Source organism: Melopsittacus undulatus, chromosome Z (assembly GCF_012275295.1).
Source record: "Melopsittacus undulatus isolate bMelUnd1 chromosome Z, bMelUnd1.mat.Z, whole genome shotgun sequence".
NCBI lineage: Eukaryota > Metazoa > Chordata > Aves > Psittaciformes > Psittaculidae > Melopsittacus > Melopsittacus undulatus.
The window spans coordinates 128,629-144,964 of record NC_047557.1 but is presented as its reverse complement, the minus strand read 5'-3'; the positions used below and the strand labels follow the sequence as shown (position 1 = coordinate 144,964).

At 52.7% G+C, this 16,336-nt stretch overlaps 1 protein-coding gene across 7 annotated transcripts in view; it reads left to right on the top strand.

Annotated features, from left to right (window-relative positions):
- Positions 1–5,522: 5,522 nt before the first annotated feature.
- LOC117437924 (zinc finger protein 532) overlaps positions 5,523–16,336 on the top strand; it is a 28,775-nt gene continuing 17,961 nt past the window's right edge. The window contains exons 1-3 of one of the 7 annotated variants that reach the window (XM_034072810.1): positions 5,862–5,944; positions 7,094–7,194; positions 12,705–15,064. In XM_034072810.1, the coding sequence (XP_033928701.1) occupies positions 12,725–15,064 (2,340 nt within the window). In that variant the 5' untranslated portion in view covers positions 5,862–5,944; positions 7,094–7,194; positions 12,705–12,724. Of the gene's footprint in view, positions 5,613–5,861; positions 5,945–5,980; positions 6,057–6,322; positions 6,414–6,576; positions 6,734–7,093; positions 7,195–12,704; positions 15,065–16,336 lie in introns of those variants that run through there. The other 6 variants (XM_034072809.1, XM_034072813.1, XM_034072812.1 and 3 more) reach the window with 6 other exon arrangements.

The window sequence follows — 16,336 nt, the reverse complement described above, 5'->3', positions numbered from 1 at the left end:
CTTGTAGGATAATCTGTCCATAGGTAAGACCCTGAAGATGGTTTTTCAGGGTTGGGAAGGACACTGAGTGCAGATGTGAGGAGAAGGTCATGTTCCAGCACGTGAAGCATGGGACAGGTAATCACAGCAAGGCAGGAGGGAGGCTGAGAGGGAATAGGCCAGGTGAGTGAAACTGAGGTTCTCCAGGGCTGCTGCTCCTGGGCACAGCCCTTGGGTTTCTGTGGGGACTTAAAGCTGACACCAACCCCTGCTCAGGTTTGGGCACCCCCAGAGGAAGCTGATCCTCTATGGAAGGCAGGTGACCTCCATATGGGGCTTTGATGGGCAAGGGAATGGAGAGACCCAGGCTGGGCTGAGCTGCTGCAGAGTCCATTGGTCTCTGTCAGTCCTGCTCAACCAAACTGCTTTACAGACCCAGGTTACATGGTCTGGCCAGAACAGACACATCAGGTTTGTTGATGTGCATCATTCACTGCAAGTGTTGATGTTCAGGGTTTAGGTACATGCATATTAATGTAGGTACATCCAGAGGGACAGCAGTGCTCAAAGTAACCTGCAAAGAGCTGGAGTTTGGTTGTCTCCTGGAGTAGTGAAGTATTGGTGACTGGAAGGTACCTGTGCATGAAGTGTCCTGGGACTCACAACTGGTGAGTTACAGCTTGACCCATGGTCTGGTCTGTAACGTTCAGCTACACTTTGTCACAGTTCCTGTTGTGTATGAAACTCATTGTGTAATAAACTGTTGTTCACAAAACAGTGTATCTTGGGTTGAACACGTGTACACCTTCTGAACACGTGTACACCTTCTGAACACTTGTACACCTTCTGAACACCAGGGAATCCTCTCTATCACCTCATGGAGGTGGCCAAAGGAGCCTCTGTTTCCAGCTTCCTGGGGAATGTGGCCAGAGAAGGACTCACTGACCCCTGTGTGTGCTGCTCTGTTTGCAGGTGTATGAGCTGTCTCCTGCAGGATGGAGGAGCAGCAGCAGCAGCTGGGTCAGTGCTACCAGGGAGCTCCAGCACCCTGCAGTAGTTCTGAGGATGCACAGCCCTGTCAGCCTAGGTAGGAACTGATGAACCTTGGAGGATCTGGGTTGGAAGGGACCTTAAGGCTCCTCCGGTTCCAACCTCTGCTGCAGGCAGGGACACCTTCCCCTACACCAGGGTGCTCAGAGCTCCTTGGTAAGAGCATAGGAAAGAAAGAGGAAATCCTCCCAGACTGGAGCCAGCTCCTGACACAGCTCTGCCTGTGGCAGCTGTGGGGTGAACACGTCACCATTCTGAGAGGGAATGGGATGGAAAGGGATTTCCTTACTGCATCACTGCCTTTAGGAGCTGCTTTCATCATTGGGGTTGGTTCTTCAGGGCAGTAAGGAAAGCCTCATCTCCCATTGCTGCTGCTGGCACTGTGGAGGGCAGGATGCTCTGTGGTACCCAGCAGGAAGTGCCTGGGACTTCCCCATCCGCTCATGGGGCAGCAGCAGAGGCAGCTCCCACCTCACATGCCTCAGCTGAAGTCAGTGGCTGAAGCAAAGGCCTTCAGTGCTCAGCTCAACTGGTGCTGGTGCTGAGGGCTCCAGGCTTCTGCTCTGTTCACCCATCACCTCCATGCCTGTCAGCCTCCATGGTCCCAGGTACCCAGGATGCTTTCTGAAGAGCTCTGGTAATGAATAGACCATAATAGGATAGTGAGGCTGCTGCTGTGTGTGTGGGACAAGGGGACCCCTCAGGATCCTGCCTGCCCTGCTGCTGTGTGCACTCACTCTGGTGTGTGAACACAAGTGCTCACTGCTGATGCAGGATGCAGGCCCTGCACCAGCTGCTAACCAGGTCCATGGTTCAGCCTTAGCAGGCACAGGAAGCTCAGTCCTTCCCAAACCTGCTCGTTCCCTATAGGGAAGATCCCTGAGCTGGGCTGGATGTGTGGTTTGGGGTGAGGTTGTGGTTTGGGGCTGTGGGGAAGGGGGAACGGCACAGGATGGGATGGGAACAGAACTGCAGTGCTGCCAGGCCTGGCCCTTGCCATGCAGGAGCTCCCAGTAGGGACCAGTGAGGGCAGGGCAGCTGCAGGTTCTCCTGTTGGACCATACCTGGTTCTTTATGGAGCAGTAACTGCCTGGGACACAGATGTAGGTTTGTCTTTGGCTCTAACCCATCCCCTCTGCAGCTGCCAGTCCTTTGTGTGCTGCCCAGCCCCAAACATGCCCCTTTCCTAACACAATATGATGGGAAAGGATGGAGCCTGGGTCTGTGTCTGAAGGTTCCCAAAAGGAGCAGCCCTCCCTTCTCTGAAGTTATCTCCTCTTAGCCTCATTCATTCCAGCACTTCTTGCTGTAGCCTCCGTGCTGGTCCCAGCTCTAATGAAGCTCATATATAATATCTGCCTTGAGATGCCATTAGTGACATGTGCTCCTGAGTCACCAGTGACAGCAGCTTCTCACACAGGCAGATGGTGGCTCCCTCAGAAGTGTTCTGTGCCTCCCAGTCCTGCCCTGCCTGAGCACTGCTGACAAGGTAGGAGCATCTGTTGGTGTCATCCTGCCCGTTAGACTCCATCTGCTGCTGGAGGGTTCGGGATACACAGGGTACCAAAGGGATAATGGGAACGTTGCTGTGTCACCCACTGGAGCTGGTTTATGTAACCCTATTGTCGGCAGCCCTAAGCAGCAACAAGGGATGTGAGTGGGATGATGTGCAGTGGTTGTGCTCCCCAGGCTGTTCTCTGCATCACACAATGCGAATGTACCTGTTTGCCTTGTGTGAAGCCTCTTCCTTGCCCATTGGGCTCCTGGAATTGTTATGGCCCCATTGATGTGGGGCAGGAGGCAGTGGGGAAGGAGGCACAGAGAGGGTCAGGCTGGGATGGAGCTGCAGATATGGAGCCCATGGCACAGCAGGTGCTGGGGGAGCAGTGGGAGCACTGTCCCCAAGGCAGAGGTGTCCTGGGTGAGATACTGGGATCAATGGGATACAATGGGATACAATGGGATGCAATGGGATACAATGGGATACAATGGGATACAATGGGATGCTCAGGATGTGGCTGTAATCAACCCGAGCAGCCTGTCGAGCACAATGTAATCAGTTCTGCAGGTGAGAGCCACCATTGTCACCAGTGACAGCAGCGATGATGGTTTGCAGCCATCTGCACTGGGTCTATGGGGAGGGGGGAGCTGGGGGGAGCTGGGGCCACCTCACATCCCATAGGGTATTCCCTATGTCAGGAGGGACCCTTCCATGTGTGCTCTGTGTCTGCTCACTGAGGCTCACACAGTGGGAAGAGCAGATGGGCCAAGAGTGAGGTGCAAGAGGGGCCCATGGTCAGGGTGTGCTCCTGCTGCTGACAACTGACCCCACACAGCCTGTGTCCGTCTGTCCACATGAGGTCTGTGTTGCAAACATAACCCCTGCTCTTGCCTGGTCTGTAGGACTCCAGCCCTGAGGAGGTGTCTGCTACAGCTCCCTCGGCTGAGTAAACCCTGAGTAACAGCTGAGCCTGGACACTGGATCCATCCTGGGCTCTGCCCTCCTGCTCCCATGGAAGTGCAGGTGAGCACCCAGGGCTGCAGTATCTGCTGACAGCACCATCTGCAACAGGCTCATTCACAGCCCTCATCACATACACCCTGATGAATAGTGCACAGATGATGCTGTATGGAGAAGGAAGGGAAGGAACAAAGCAGGTATCCTCCAACAGAGCAGACATCCTTCAGCATCCCAGGCTGCTGAGCCCTGTTCCACTGGATGTGATCACACATGTTAATCCTCATGTGTTCTGGGCATTCTGCTCTCTTCCTGCCCTCCTCTTAGCCCTGACAGACACATGCTCTTCAAACCAGTTACAACAGGGAGAAGGGGCCAAGGAAGCTGATTCCCTGCCCACCACACTGGGCACCAGGTTGTAAGTACATAGTGAGACCTCTCATCAGCCCAGAGCTGACACTTGAAGGCCTATGGGTTAGCATACGTGGGCTGCACGTGTTCCTATCACTTGTTACTGGTAACTCCAGGCTCCTCCTGAGCTGTTTGGCAGCCCCAGTGCAGACCAGAGCCATGTGTGGGCATGAGATAGGGTTTAATGCAGCCCCAAAGAAGGGTTTGGCAAAGGGCAGATCAGCTCCAGGCCTTTGGAGTGAGGATTCAGTGATTTTAACCCCTTGGGCTCAGGAGCCTCCCAGATGGTCACATCCAGCACCTGCAGAGCACACTGTGTGACAAGCTCAATGTGCTGCTGGGCCAGGAGATGTCTTAACTGGTACCTTGGGGTCCAGAACACAATGGGAGGCTTATGTTAATAACCAGGAGAGCAAACTGGGGGTGTTTGCCAAGGAGCTCTCAGCAACAGAAGCCTCTGCAAAGGGAGGTTGTGCTGTAGGATGGGGTGTTCACACTGTTTCAGTACAGGGGTTAAAGGCTCATTGCACTCTGACCACTTCAAGTATCCTACAGGAGGAAACAGCTTTGCTTTGCTTGTGTCTATGCTGGTGCACCAGCTCCAGCACATCTCAGCTGCCCTGCTCAAACTGGTTGTTAACTGGGAAGAGCCGTCACAGACACAATGGCCTCATTCTAACAGCACTGGCAGGATGAGCCCCAGGCTCCAGCAGGATGAGTTCCAGGCTCCAGCAGGATGAGCCCCAGGCTCACACAGGATGAGCCCCAGTCTCACACAGGATGAGCCCCAGTCTCACACAGGATGAGTTCCATGGTCCTTCTGTTACATTAAAACCAGTGCAGGACATGAATCTGTTTATTGTATCAATGTATCGAATCCATGTGTTCTATTCAAACCCTATGGACTTGGCAGCCTCACTCCCTGCCAGGCTGGACCCGGAGCAGTTCACTGTGGGTCTGGGGGTCAGACCCAGCTGGGATGTGTACATGGGATGTCCCAGTGTGAGCAGCAGGAGCCTCCCCATGCACTGCTGGGAGCTCAGGTCCTGCTGCAGCCTCCTGCCATGGGGGCTGTGCTGGGGATGCTGCTGAGGCCTTTGGGACCTCACTGCCGAGGAAGGGGTGGTCACAAACCAGCACCTGTAGTTGTTGCAACCAGAATCTGTAGTTATTGTCTGTAGTCATTGTCTGTAGTCATTGTCTGTAGTTACTGTGTTGTCAGTAAAACCCAGGCCTCGAGGCCAGCCCTGATCCGGGTGTTGTGTGTTCACAGCCTCTCATGCTCTCCAGTGCAGTGGTTCCCACAGACCCACACCCGCTGCCGGTTGCACCATGTTCTATGGCACAAAGGCAGCTCCAGGACCCGTGTCCCTCCGTTAACCGCAGGCTGCTCCCGGCGGACGGGCCCTGCTCTGCCCGCAGCGCTCGGCTGCAGACGGGGCCTGGGCTCCCTGGGGGCGGCTCCGTCCCTGCCCCTGCACCGGGTTCAGACCGGGGCTCACACCGGGGCTCAGGCCGGGCTCAGGCCGGGCTCAGGCCGGGGCTCAGACCGGGGCTCAGACCGGGGCTCAGCGGGGATCCCCCCCCGGCTGACGAAGGCCTCGGCCTGGCCGCAGTGCTCAGCGGCAGCGCCGGCTCCGGCTCCGCATCCACAGCAGCGCTGCCCGAGGCAGCCCCCTCTGTTCCACCGCTCCCGGCCAGGCCCAGGCCGCAGGTGTGTGTGTGTGTGCTCGGTTGTGCTCGGGCTCCGGTACCGGCCACAGCTCCGGTACTGGTCACGGCTCCGGTACCGGTCCCAGCCCCTTGTCCGCCGGGGCCTCGGGGGCACCGGTCGGGCAGGGCCGGGGCCGGGTCCGCGGGTGGGGGGGGCGGCGGCAGCGGAAGAGCTCCGGGGATGGGGGGATGCGGGAGCCGGAGCCGAGCGGGCTCCGCAGGGAGCGGGGGGTGAAGGTTGTGCCGAGGCCTGTGCTCCGGTTCCAGAGCCCGAGCGGAGCAGGATGCGGCCTGGAGCCTAGCGGGGACCGGTCACCGCCGGGACCGGGGCCGGTGAGTAACGGAGCGGACAGCACGAGGGTCGGGCTGGGCCTGCGGGAAGGCCCCGGCGGGCAGAGGAGGAGCAGGGATCGGAGCGGGGATCGGAGCGGCTGCACCGGCAGAGGTGGGAGCAGGGCCGGGATCGGAGGACCCGAGCACGGGGAGGGGGCAGCGGAGCCCTGCGGTACCGGCTGCGGTACCGGCTGCGGTGCCTGCGGTGGCTCCGGTACCGGCTGCCGTACCCGGCTGCGGTGCCTGCGGTGCCTGCGGTACCCAATGGGCGCCGTGCGGCAGGGACGTTGGGAGCTCCCGCAGCCGCTCCGGGCTCCGCACCCCCGATGCCGTCGGAGCAGCCCCCGGGCCGGGAGGGGACCGTGTGCGGCCGCCCCGGGGGCAGCGGAGCCGCGGCCGCCCCTGCCCTGCGCTGGCTCCGGCCCTTTGTTCGCTCCGGACGGGCTCGCACACGGCTCAGCCGTGTCCGGTGAGTGGGGAGCAGGGCAGGGAGCTGTGGGGCAGCCGTGGGGCAGCCGTGGGGCAGCCGTGGGGCCAGGGGGGGCGCAGGGACAGCGCCATTGCAGGGACTCGCTGGCAGCTCCGCCAGGGTTGCCATAGCTTTTATGTAGGGTGACCAGAACCGGCTGGAACTGGTTTGAGGCGGATCAGCTCCTGAACACAATGCAGTCACTGAGCTACTACAGTGGGAGAGCTTCCTCCCGTCATGGCAGCCAAAAGCAGAGGAGCTTGCAGACAGACACCATCCCTAACCAGTATGTGAATGCACACTGTAGACACACAGCACTGGTATGTGGCTAACCATAGAGGGTTCTGGATGTTTGCAGTGACTGAGGTGACTTGGGCTGTTCGTGCTTAGGGAACGGGCAAGAGCTGAGATGTGTGACCCTGATTCAAATCCTTGTGCTTTGCAAGGGTTGGGACACTGGTTGTGCACCGAATAAACCGGCTGCAATGACCTGTGATTGTAGCGATGCTTGTGCCTGAGGAATGCTGTTTGCATGCTGGTTTCTTTGCAGGCTGCTGTGAGGCTGGGGGGTCGGGGGTGCTGTGGCTGTAAGGCCAGGAGGAAGCCGTGCATTGTGCAGCAGGCTGCAGAGGGGCTGGGAGCCATACTGCTTTCCTTGTTGTCTCTTTCTTTCCTTGTAGGCCTATTGACTGGGGCTGCCTTTAACCCTTTCATATTGCAGAGGTCATGCGGCAGGCACTGAGCACTGGCTAAATACCTTTCAGAGGTGAAGGTTCAGCAGGTGAGCGGTGCTGTTTGGGTGTGAATGAAGGTACATGTATGTGCAAGGTGAAGCTGCACACGTCAGTAAGGAGGCGACTGTTTAAGTGTTACTGTAGAAATGCTATTAACGTCCTCCAGCTTTAATGGGATTAAAGCTGTTATTTATTTGTAAGACCTACTGATATCTTGGGCTGGATACAATGTTTGAACTGTGATGTCTTGTCTGCAGCTGTGTGTTTGTGTAACAATGTGGGGCAGGAACAGGCCTCTGAGTGACAGTCAGACACTGCGGAGCACATGGCACTGAACTGTTACAGCACTCACTATGTGCTCTCTGGTTGTTTAAAGGTTGCTTCTTTGGCCAAATCCAAGTCTGGCTTCTGAGTTCAGGTCTCCAGTGTTAAATCTGTGCTTAATATAGCTCCATAGCAAAGGACCCGTATGAGGGGAAGGGGATGATGGTGTTTCTAAGCTGCTGTATCCAGGGAGGGCTTTGGGAAGCTGCATTCAGGGGGTGATGGAGCTGCAGCCGGTTATTAGCTGCATGAATGATAACGTTGTGCAGTGATGACATGAGCCTGGCAGCGGCTGGGCAGGGCAGCAGCTCCTGGGGTGGCTGCTTCTCACTCAGAGCAGGGGGTCATGGAGAGGGGACTTTCCCCCTCTCATCTGACAAATAGATGTGTGCTTAGACTGGAGCCGGTTTGGGTCTTGTGGAAGCTGAAGGCTTCAGAGAGGGGGAAGCAGCAGTGATGAATCTGGCAAGGGGAAGAACAAAGGCTCTTAGGGCTTACATTGGAACACTAACGTTCTGCCTTGGGGATTCTCTGCTAGAGCTGTTACCTCCTAGAACAGGAAACCAGCAGCTCTAGGATCTGAACCAGGATGGTTTTCAGAGCCCTCCCCAGCCCTCCCTGTGCTGGCTCCAAGCAGGATCAATATGGAGGCAACCCCCTGGAAATGCTCTGTCCTGGTGGGAAGTGAGGGTCTTGGCTTGAAAGCCTTGAGAGGCTGTAGATCTGGGTAAGCTGTGGGAGGCTGGCGACAGGCTGGGTGCCTGCACCAGGGACTGACAATACCAGGGAACCTCTTCCTTTCTGACTGCAGCAGATTACGTAAGGTATGGAGATATTAACTGTGGCAGAGTGAAAAGAGCATGCTGATGTTCAGCCTGGAGTGACGGTGGGCTGGGGTTTAGTGCAGCTGCAATGGGGTGTGATGGGGCAGTAAATAGCTTGTGTGCTGAGCAAAATGCTGCCCAGATCACTGTGCTGATTTCTGTGCCTCTTGCTCAGAAGAGGGATGCAGAGGTTCTGTATTTGCCTGCAGACATCCGTGGCAGAATGATGCTTGCAAACCTGAATCCTTGTTGCATGATAGGAATAGTGTCTGTTGCTGATGCTGATGCTGATGCATGTGTCAGCTAAAATTCCTGTGCTCCATGAGAGCACCTTTTGGGTTGACTTTTCTTTCTAAGCAGTGTTAAAATGTAAGTGCTTGAGATGTGAGGTGTGTACCTGTTGTGACTGGGGTTTGAGCATGAGCTGTACCCTCATTCTGAGCAAGGAGCTTTGCAGTGGAGAGCTTTCTGCAGGCTGTCAGATGAGCAACCCGCATAGATGCTGGAGCCTGCAGTGGTGCTGGTGAGTGCCCTTTGTTTGGTCTCATGGTGTTTGTAAATGCTCTTCACCAGGAGGGTCTGATTTACACCAGTTCCAGAGGAAGATGCTGCTCTCTGCATCAGCAGCTCTGATCTCTGCATTGAGCCTGGCTCAGGGAGCTCATCTTGGGAAGAAGGGGGATGATTTCTCAAGCTCCAAGGCTCTTTGGAATGAATTATCTAACTTTGCTTTACTTGCAAGTATTGATGTGTGTTAGAATGTAAATATGTGCACAGGTTGTGGGGGATGTATGTTTAACAGGAAAACAAAACACCCTAATGTTTTAGGGCCTGTTTGTTGCTGGTGGTGCAGGGGAGGGCCCTGCCTGCCTTGGAGTGCTCTTACCATGACTGTCTGTGGCTGCTTCGTGCTGGTTCTGAGCAAGAATAGCCACCCACTTAACCAAAGTCCATGAAAGGAAACAGGCAGGAAGCAAATGCTCTTTAGAATGTGATTCACATTGGTGTTAAATTGGGAATCTCAGTGTTTCATTCGTTACTGATGTACATCTCAGTTATTCATGCATCACTGTGCTGCCCATTTAAAGCATCATCATTGGTTTTAACTAGATTGCAACAGGAAGGGTTTAGGGATTTACCTGCTTGTCATGAATTCATGGCTGTGTTAGGAAGAACCAGGAAGTTGTGAGGCCCAAAACCATAACCGGATCTCTTGCCAAGTACAGGTCATCTTCATTTGGGCAGCTGTGGATAGAGCTGGTCAGTTCAGCCCCATGTGCTGTGGGTCTTGCTGGTGCTGACCCTGCTTTGAGCAGAGACGTTGGAGGTCAGAGGTCCCTGTTGTCAGGTTCTGTGGATGCCTGTTGGAAACCTCTGGCTTGGAGTCCCCTTTTCATCCTAAGGCAGACAGACAAGGTGGTTAATGTTGAAATAACAGATATAAAACACCCTGTACTAAGCCAAGATAAGGACTGGCATGACCATAGTGATCCTTGCATGGTCAATGAGGCCTTTATCCTACAGAATCAAAATGCTCTGTTATGAAGGGAATCCCTATTATCCCTGGAAGCAGGAATCTGAGTTGTGCACCAGTAACCAGCTGTGGGAGCTTTGATAAGGGGAAGGGAACCTGTATGTCACATGAACATGACAGACATTGCTGATTGTGGTTAAAGTGGCCTCATGCATATCCTGGTGCCTGCTGAGCATTGAAACCGCAGCAGGTTGTGATTTGATGTGGTTCTCATTTCCTGAGGCAGGTTTGGGGGTTGCAGGAGCAGATTTCTGCTGTCTGTCCTTCACATAGGAGCTGTCAAAGCAAATAATCAAGAGTATTAGTCAGTTCTCATTACTAATATAGCTCAAATAACTAATGAACTGCTCCTAAGCTGTGTATTAGGCTCCTGTTTGCCTAATGCTTGGATATATATTACTGTAATTCTCATTTAATCACTTAAGTCTTCTCTACCTGATGAGATTTCTTGGCATAACAATACAGAAACTTCATTTAGAACTGCTTTTATGCTGGTTAAGCCTCCCTCTGTAGGCATTTTGTTCCTATGTTACTTAGGAATCCATACTCCTGTTGGGAAGTGCTTAGTGGGTTACCAGAATTCAGTCCTGGAACAGTGTGTCTAACTGGGAACCTACCAGTGTAACTGTAGCAGTTGTTGGCTACCAGACATAGCAGACCCTGAAAGGTGGTGGCTCAGGGACTGTGTTTTCACAGCCCTGAAAGAACAGTGGGAAATGCCTGTAACAAGTGGCTTCTGTAGGAGAGCAGGATGTGAGAATGGTCCCTGGGACCCTGATAACAGGACAGAAGCTCCTGGATACATCACATCTTACAGGTGCTTTCCTCTTTGTGCTGGATATCAGCCTCCTAAAGGCTTTGAGTACACCCTTAGGCTAAAGAGCCAGGGTGTGAAGGCCCCAACAGGCTGACAACAGTTTAACTGTTCCTCATGGTGTAGCATCCAGTTCCTGCCCCGTTTGCTGCTGTCAGTAGAGTTCCCATGGACTGGGTCTTGGTTTGATGTGATTACCCAAGTGAGTGCTTCACTGGAATGTGTTACAGATGGGCTGGAGGACAAGGGCTCAGTGGGAAAAGGCAGGCAGTGAACAGTGAAAACCTGGGTCCTTTCCTCCTGATGTTCAGAAGTGTATCCAGAGCCTGCTGGGGTTAGGAACGAACACTGGAAGTAGTTCTGGTTGGGACAAAGACTTGGGGTCTTGCAGGTTGTGCCTTCACGTCTGATTGTGTTGTTCAGGCTGAGGAATGTGTCCTGGACTGCACCTTGTGGGCTGTTTGTTGGTTCAGTGCTGAAGACCATCTTAGTGCCAGCCCTGTGATGTTGGATCCTCCACCTCTGGGTGTCTCTGCAGACACTGAGCTTTGCTCTCAGCACTTTCCAAAGCAGTTCTCAAAGCAGTTCCAGCTCCTGGATAATGGCCATTTCCAAGGGAACCAGGAACTTGCCTCATTTCCTGCTCTGGAGTGTTTGCAGACATCATGTTGGCCCAGAGGAGTTAGCTAACAGCTTGTCTGGCAGGCAGGGGATGAGTTGATTCTGATCCTGGATAAAAGGTGAGGTTTCATCCCTAAGGAAAGGAGTTAGGGAAAGGTTTTCAGAGGAAGAAAAGGGAGGAATGTAACTTCAGCAGCCACACTGTGGCAGCTGTGATGGAAACATAGTTTATATACTTCAAATGATACACTTCACAAGGGCAGCAATAATTCTGGGTGCCCATGGAGAAGACACCATCCCATTCTCATGCTCTGTTGGAGCAGGGGAGTTGTTCCTTCTGCACACACCTAACAGGCACTTGCAGCTTCACACTGTGTGCTCCCTGAGGATGGATTTATGCTCCCAGCTCTGCAAGCCTCTCGGTTCCCAGTGTGGCATTAGCCTGAGCTGCTCAGAAGAGGACAAATGTAGCTCCTCTGCCATGCTCTTACACTCTATGTCATCCAGGTACATCTAAGTGGGCCTTTACTTAATGCATTGCTCTTGCTAAATGTTAATTAAACTCCAGTGTATGTAATTAGAGGGAGGTTTAGACTAGGAAGACTTTCTAGGACTTTTTGAGTGTGTATTGTAACTAAAGACACCTATGGACAGATGTACAGTCAGTGCAAATAACCAGTGTCTGAAACCATGAAACACTGTGTCAGTTGTGTGGTTTTACATGGATCTCATAGGCTTGGGGCCCTGGAATCTCTTTCATCTCATTCTCACAGGACCTTGGTGATTTTGCTGTAAGACAGATCCACATTATGCAGGAGGAAATGTGTGACAGTAATAATTGTGGATAACTGCAATAAATAACATTGGAGGTTGTGGAATCTGTGATGGGAGGTCTATGGGTAGGTGAGACCTGTGAGGAGTAGTGTGCAGGTCCTTCACTGGAGCTGCTGCAAGAAAGCACTGTGAAGACACTGCAGAGTTCTTGTAAAGCCATTTAACTGACAGAACAGAGTGCAACAGTCTTAAGCTGTTAGTAGAAACATACCTGTTACCATCTTTAGTCCTGAGACTGATAACACAGATGTTAAGGAGACTTAGGAGGAATTGTGCCTCATGTTGTTGTCCTGGAAATCTGGGTATCTTCCTGTAGTCACTGTGGATGTAGAGAGGCAGGAAGGAAGTCATTGAAGATAAATCTGTGCTAGAATGCAATGACTGGGTTAGAGTCTGAAGTCGGGGGCAGACTGTAGCTGTGCTCTAATGATGTGGCTGTGCACTGGCACTGGAACACTGTTCTGGGATGTGTCATTTCTGACAGTATTACTTAGAGGTGAAATAACAGCTTTTTGCATGGCATACGTGAGCATATGCTGATTTGATGCAAGCCTGTGCTGTAAGAGCTTCACGTACTCAGGTGCTGACTTTCTGCTTGTTTTACAGATCTGCTTACAATCAAATACATGACCATGGGGGATATGAAGACCCCAGATTTTGATGACCTTCTTGCAGCCTTTGACATACCCGACATGGTTGATCCGAAAGCAGCTATTGAATCTGGCCATGATGACCACGAAAGCCACATCAAGCAGAATGCTCACACAGATGAAGATGCTCATGCCCCATCATCATCAGATGTGGGTGTGAGTGTCATTGTGAAGAATGTGCGCACCATTGACTCTTCCGAAGGAGTGGACAAGGACGGGCACCATTCCACAGGCAATGGCTTGCACAATGGCTTCCTAAGCTCATCGGCTCTTGACAGCTACAGCAAAGATGAAGGGAAGTCACTTAAAGATGATGGGTCAGCTGCTGAGACCACACTCAAGGATTCAGCTTTTAACCAGTTTAGCCCCATATCAAGTGCTGAGGAATTTGATGATGATGAGAAGATCGAGGTGGATGACCCCCCGGATAAAGAGGAGATGCGGGCGAGCTTCAGAGCTAACGTCCTGGCAGGGTCTCTATCCCAGCAGGAATATGACAAACTAAAGGCACTTGGAGGGGAGAACTTGATGAAATCTGGAATCTCAGTTTCAGGTAGCCTAGATAAAAGTAAAGTTGCCAAACGAGAGGCAGAGACAAACTCCATGAACTTAAGTGTCTATGAGCCCTTTAAAGCTCGCAAAGCAGAGGACAAAGTGCTGAAGGACAGTCCTGAGAAGCTGCTTGAGAACAGGGCACTCGATGGCAAACTGGGGGCTGAGAAAGGAGAAACCAATCTCGGCAGCATTGCACAGTCCAAAGCAAAGTCATCAGCAAAACTCTCTTCATGCATTGCTGCCATTGCAGCTCTGAGTGCTAAGAAGGCAGCTACAGATCCCACTAAGGATTTACAGTCTAACTCAGGAGAATCTTCTCCTCTACCTAAGGACATGAGTGAGAGTCCCAGGGCTGTGGAGAAATCACCTGAATCCCAGAGCCTCATTGATGGTGCTAAGAAGCCATCCCTGAAACCCCCCGACAGCCCCAGGAGCGTGTCCAGTGAGAACAGCAGCAAAGGTTCTCCCTCTTCTCCTGCAGGCTCCACACCAGCAATCCCTAAGGTTCGCATCAAAACCATCAAGACTTCTTCTGGGGAGATCAAGAGAACTGTTACCCGAGTGTTGCCAGAGCTTGAGCTGGACTCTGGCAAGAAGGCAGAGCAGACTGCTCCCATGGTCACTTCCATGGCATCGCTGCTGTCCTCGCCAAGCTCTGCTGCTGTGCTCTCCTCCCCTCCCAGGGCTCCTCTCCAGTCCACGGTTGTTACCAATGCAGTTGCATCTGCAGAGCTCGCACCAAAACAGGTCACTATCAAACCTGTGGCTACTGCCTTTCTGCCTGTCTCAGCAGTTAAAACAGCAGGTTCTCAAGTGATTAACTTGAAGCTTGCTAACAACACCACCGTGAAAGCCACTGTCATATCTGCTGCCTCGGTGCAGAGCGCCAGCAGCGCCATCATCAAAGCTGCCAATGCCATCCAGCAGCAGACTGTTGTGGTGCCAGCATCGAGCCTGGCCAGTGCCAAACTCGTGCCAAAGACAGTGCATCTTGCCAACCTTAACCTCCTGCCTCAAGGTGCCCAGAGCACCTCTGAACTCCGCCAAGTGCTAACGAAACCTCAGCAGCAGATAAAACAGGCAATCATCTCTGCAGCAGCCTCACAGCCATCCAAGAAGGTGTCTCGGGTGCAGGTGGTGTCATCCCTGCAGAGTTCTGTTGTGGAGGCCTTCAACAAGGTGCTCAGTAGCGTCAACCCCGTCCCAGTTTACATCCCAAACCTGAGCCCCCCTGCCAGCGCCGGGATAACGTTACCAACGCGAGGTTACAAGTGTCTGGAGTGTGGGGACTCCTTTGCCCTGGAGAAGAGCCTGACCCAGCACTACGACCGGCGGAGCGTGCGGATCGAGGTGACCTGTAACCACTGCACTAAGAACCTGGTCTTCTACAACAAGTGCAGCCTCCTGTCGCACGCCCGTGGCCACAAGGAGAAGGGAGTTGTGATGCAGTGTTCCCACCTCATCCTAAAACCGGTCCCAGCAGATCAGATGATAGCATCTCCTTCAAGCAATACAGCTGCGTCCATGCTTCAGAGCCCGGGGGGGGTCAGCACGCACGCGGTCACCAAGGTCCAGCCTGGCTTAACGGGGACGGTGATCTCGGCCCCAGCAAGCACACCTGTCATCCCAGCCATGCCCCTGGACGAAGACCCCTCCAAACTCTGTAGACATAGTCTAAAGTGTTTGGAGTGCAGTGAAGTTTTCCAAGATGAGACATCTCTTGCAACTCATTTCCAGCAGGCAGCAGACACGAGTGGACAAGTAGAGTATCATACGTTTACATTCCCATGTTTCGCCTCTAAGCCTAGGAGACTTCGGATATGGGTTTACTTTGATTTAGCTGTTATTTATCTGAACCTCCGTGATTAAATGATAATGAAAACCACCCAACACCCTTGCAAGCACTTACATAGTGAATGTCAACACTGTTTAAGTAAGAGCTTCCTTAGATTTTTTCTTAGGCTCTGAAGTCTAATACTGACCCTGTCTAGTTCTGCTGACACTCAGCATTAGCTTTCTTGCAGCTGAATGTTATACTGGTCCTTACTAAGGGGGTTTGATGATCTTTTCCTGTGCTTTGGAATGTGAGCATCCTGTGGAATCCACTTAATTGGCACCCTCACTAAGAGCCCATCTCTTCAATCTGAGTGATCAAGTGATTCAGTCTCCATTTGTCTCCAGTTTGTACTGGTTTCATCCACCCCATGGCTGAGCCAGGCACTCCTCTTGCCTCCAGGGACAGTGAATAAATGGCACACAGACTCCTTTGACAGGAGCTGCATGCTGTCTCCTCAGGTCCCTCTCCACCAGTGACATGGGGTTCACTCACATGCATCTCTTGCTGTGTGCCCATTTGGTTTTGTGTTGGCTTTCCTCTTACAGTCACAAATGAGCCAAACTTCCAAACCACCTTCAAATTAGTCTGTGGCCTAATCTGAAAGAGACACCTCATTCAATAAACGCTAATACAATCAGTGTGCAATGGATTCTGTAATGCTACAGGAGCTGAGCTTGTTTGTTCAATGATACACGTGGGTTTCTGTTGGGGTGTGCCAATTAAACAGGATTCTGGTGTGTCTCAAAGCATTCACCTGAGCTTGGTGTGGCAGCTTCTTGCTGTGTGGAAGCTGCAGACCTGCAGACATGCTCAGACTGATAGGGACAGGAACTGCACAGCAACTGTAAGTGTTGCAGTTAGGGAAAATCCCCTTGTTATAGGAGCTTATAGAGGTTCCTGCCAGAATCTGTTCAGTAAACCTCAGAGCTGTTCTCTGGCCATGAGGCAGTTGCACTGCACCCACCACTACAGCTAGAGTAGACAGATTTAAGTGTGGATGTAATCTTGACTGCGTGGATTATGTGGTTCCTTTACTGCCTGGGCTGAAATCACCTGGATTCCCAGTGAAATGCGATAGGAGTGAATTTGTGCTTGTAAGATACTACAGATGTGCCTGACTACAGTGAGTTTAGTTAAGCTTTTTGTTGGAAAGGAGTTAGCAGGATGTGTTCTGTCCTTAGGTCTGGCTGCAGTTG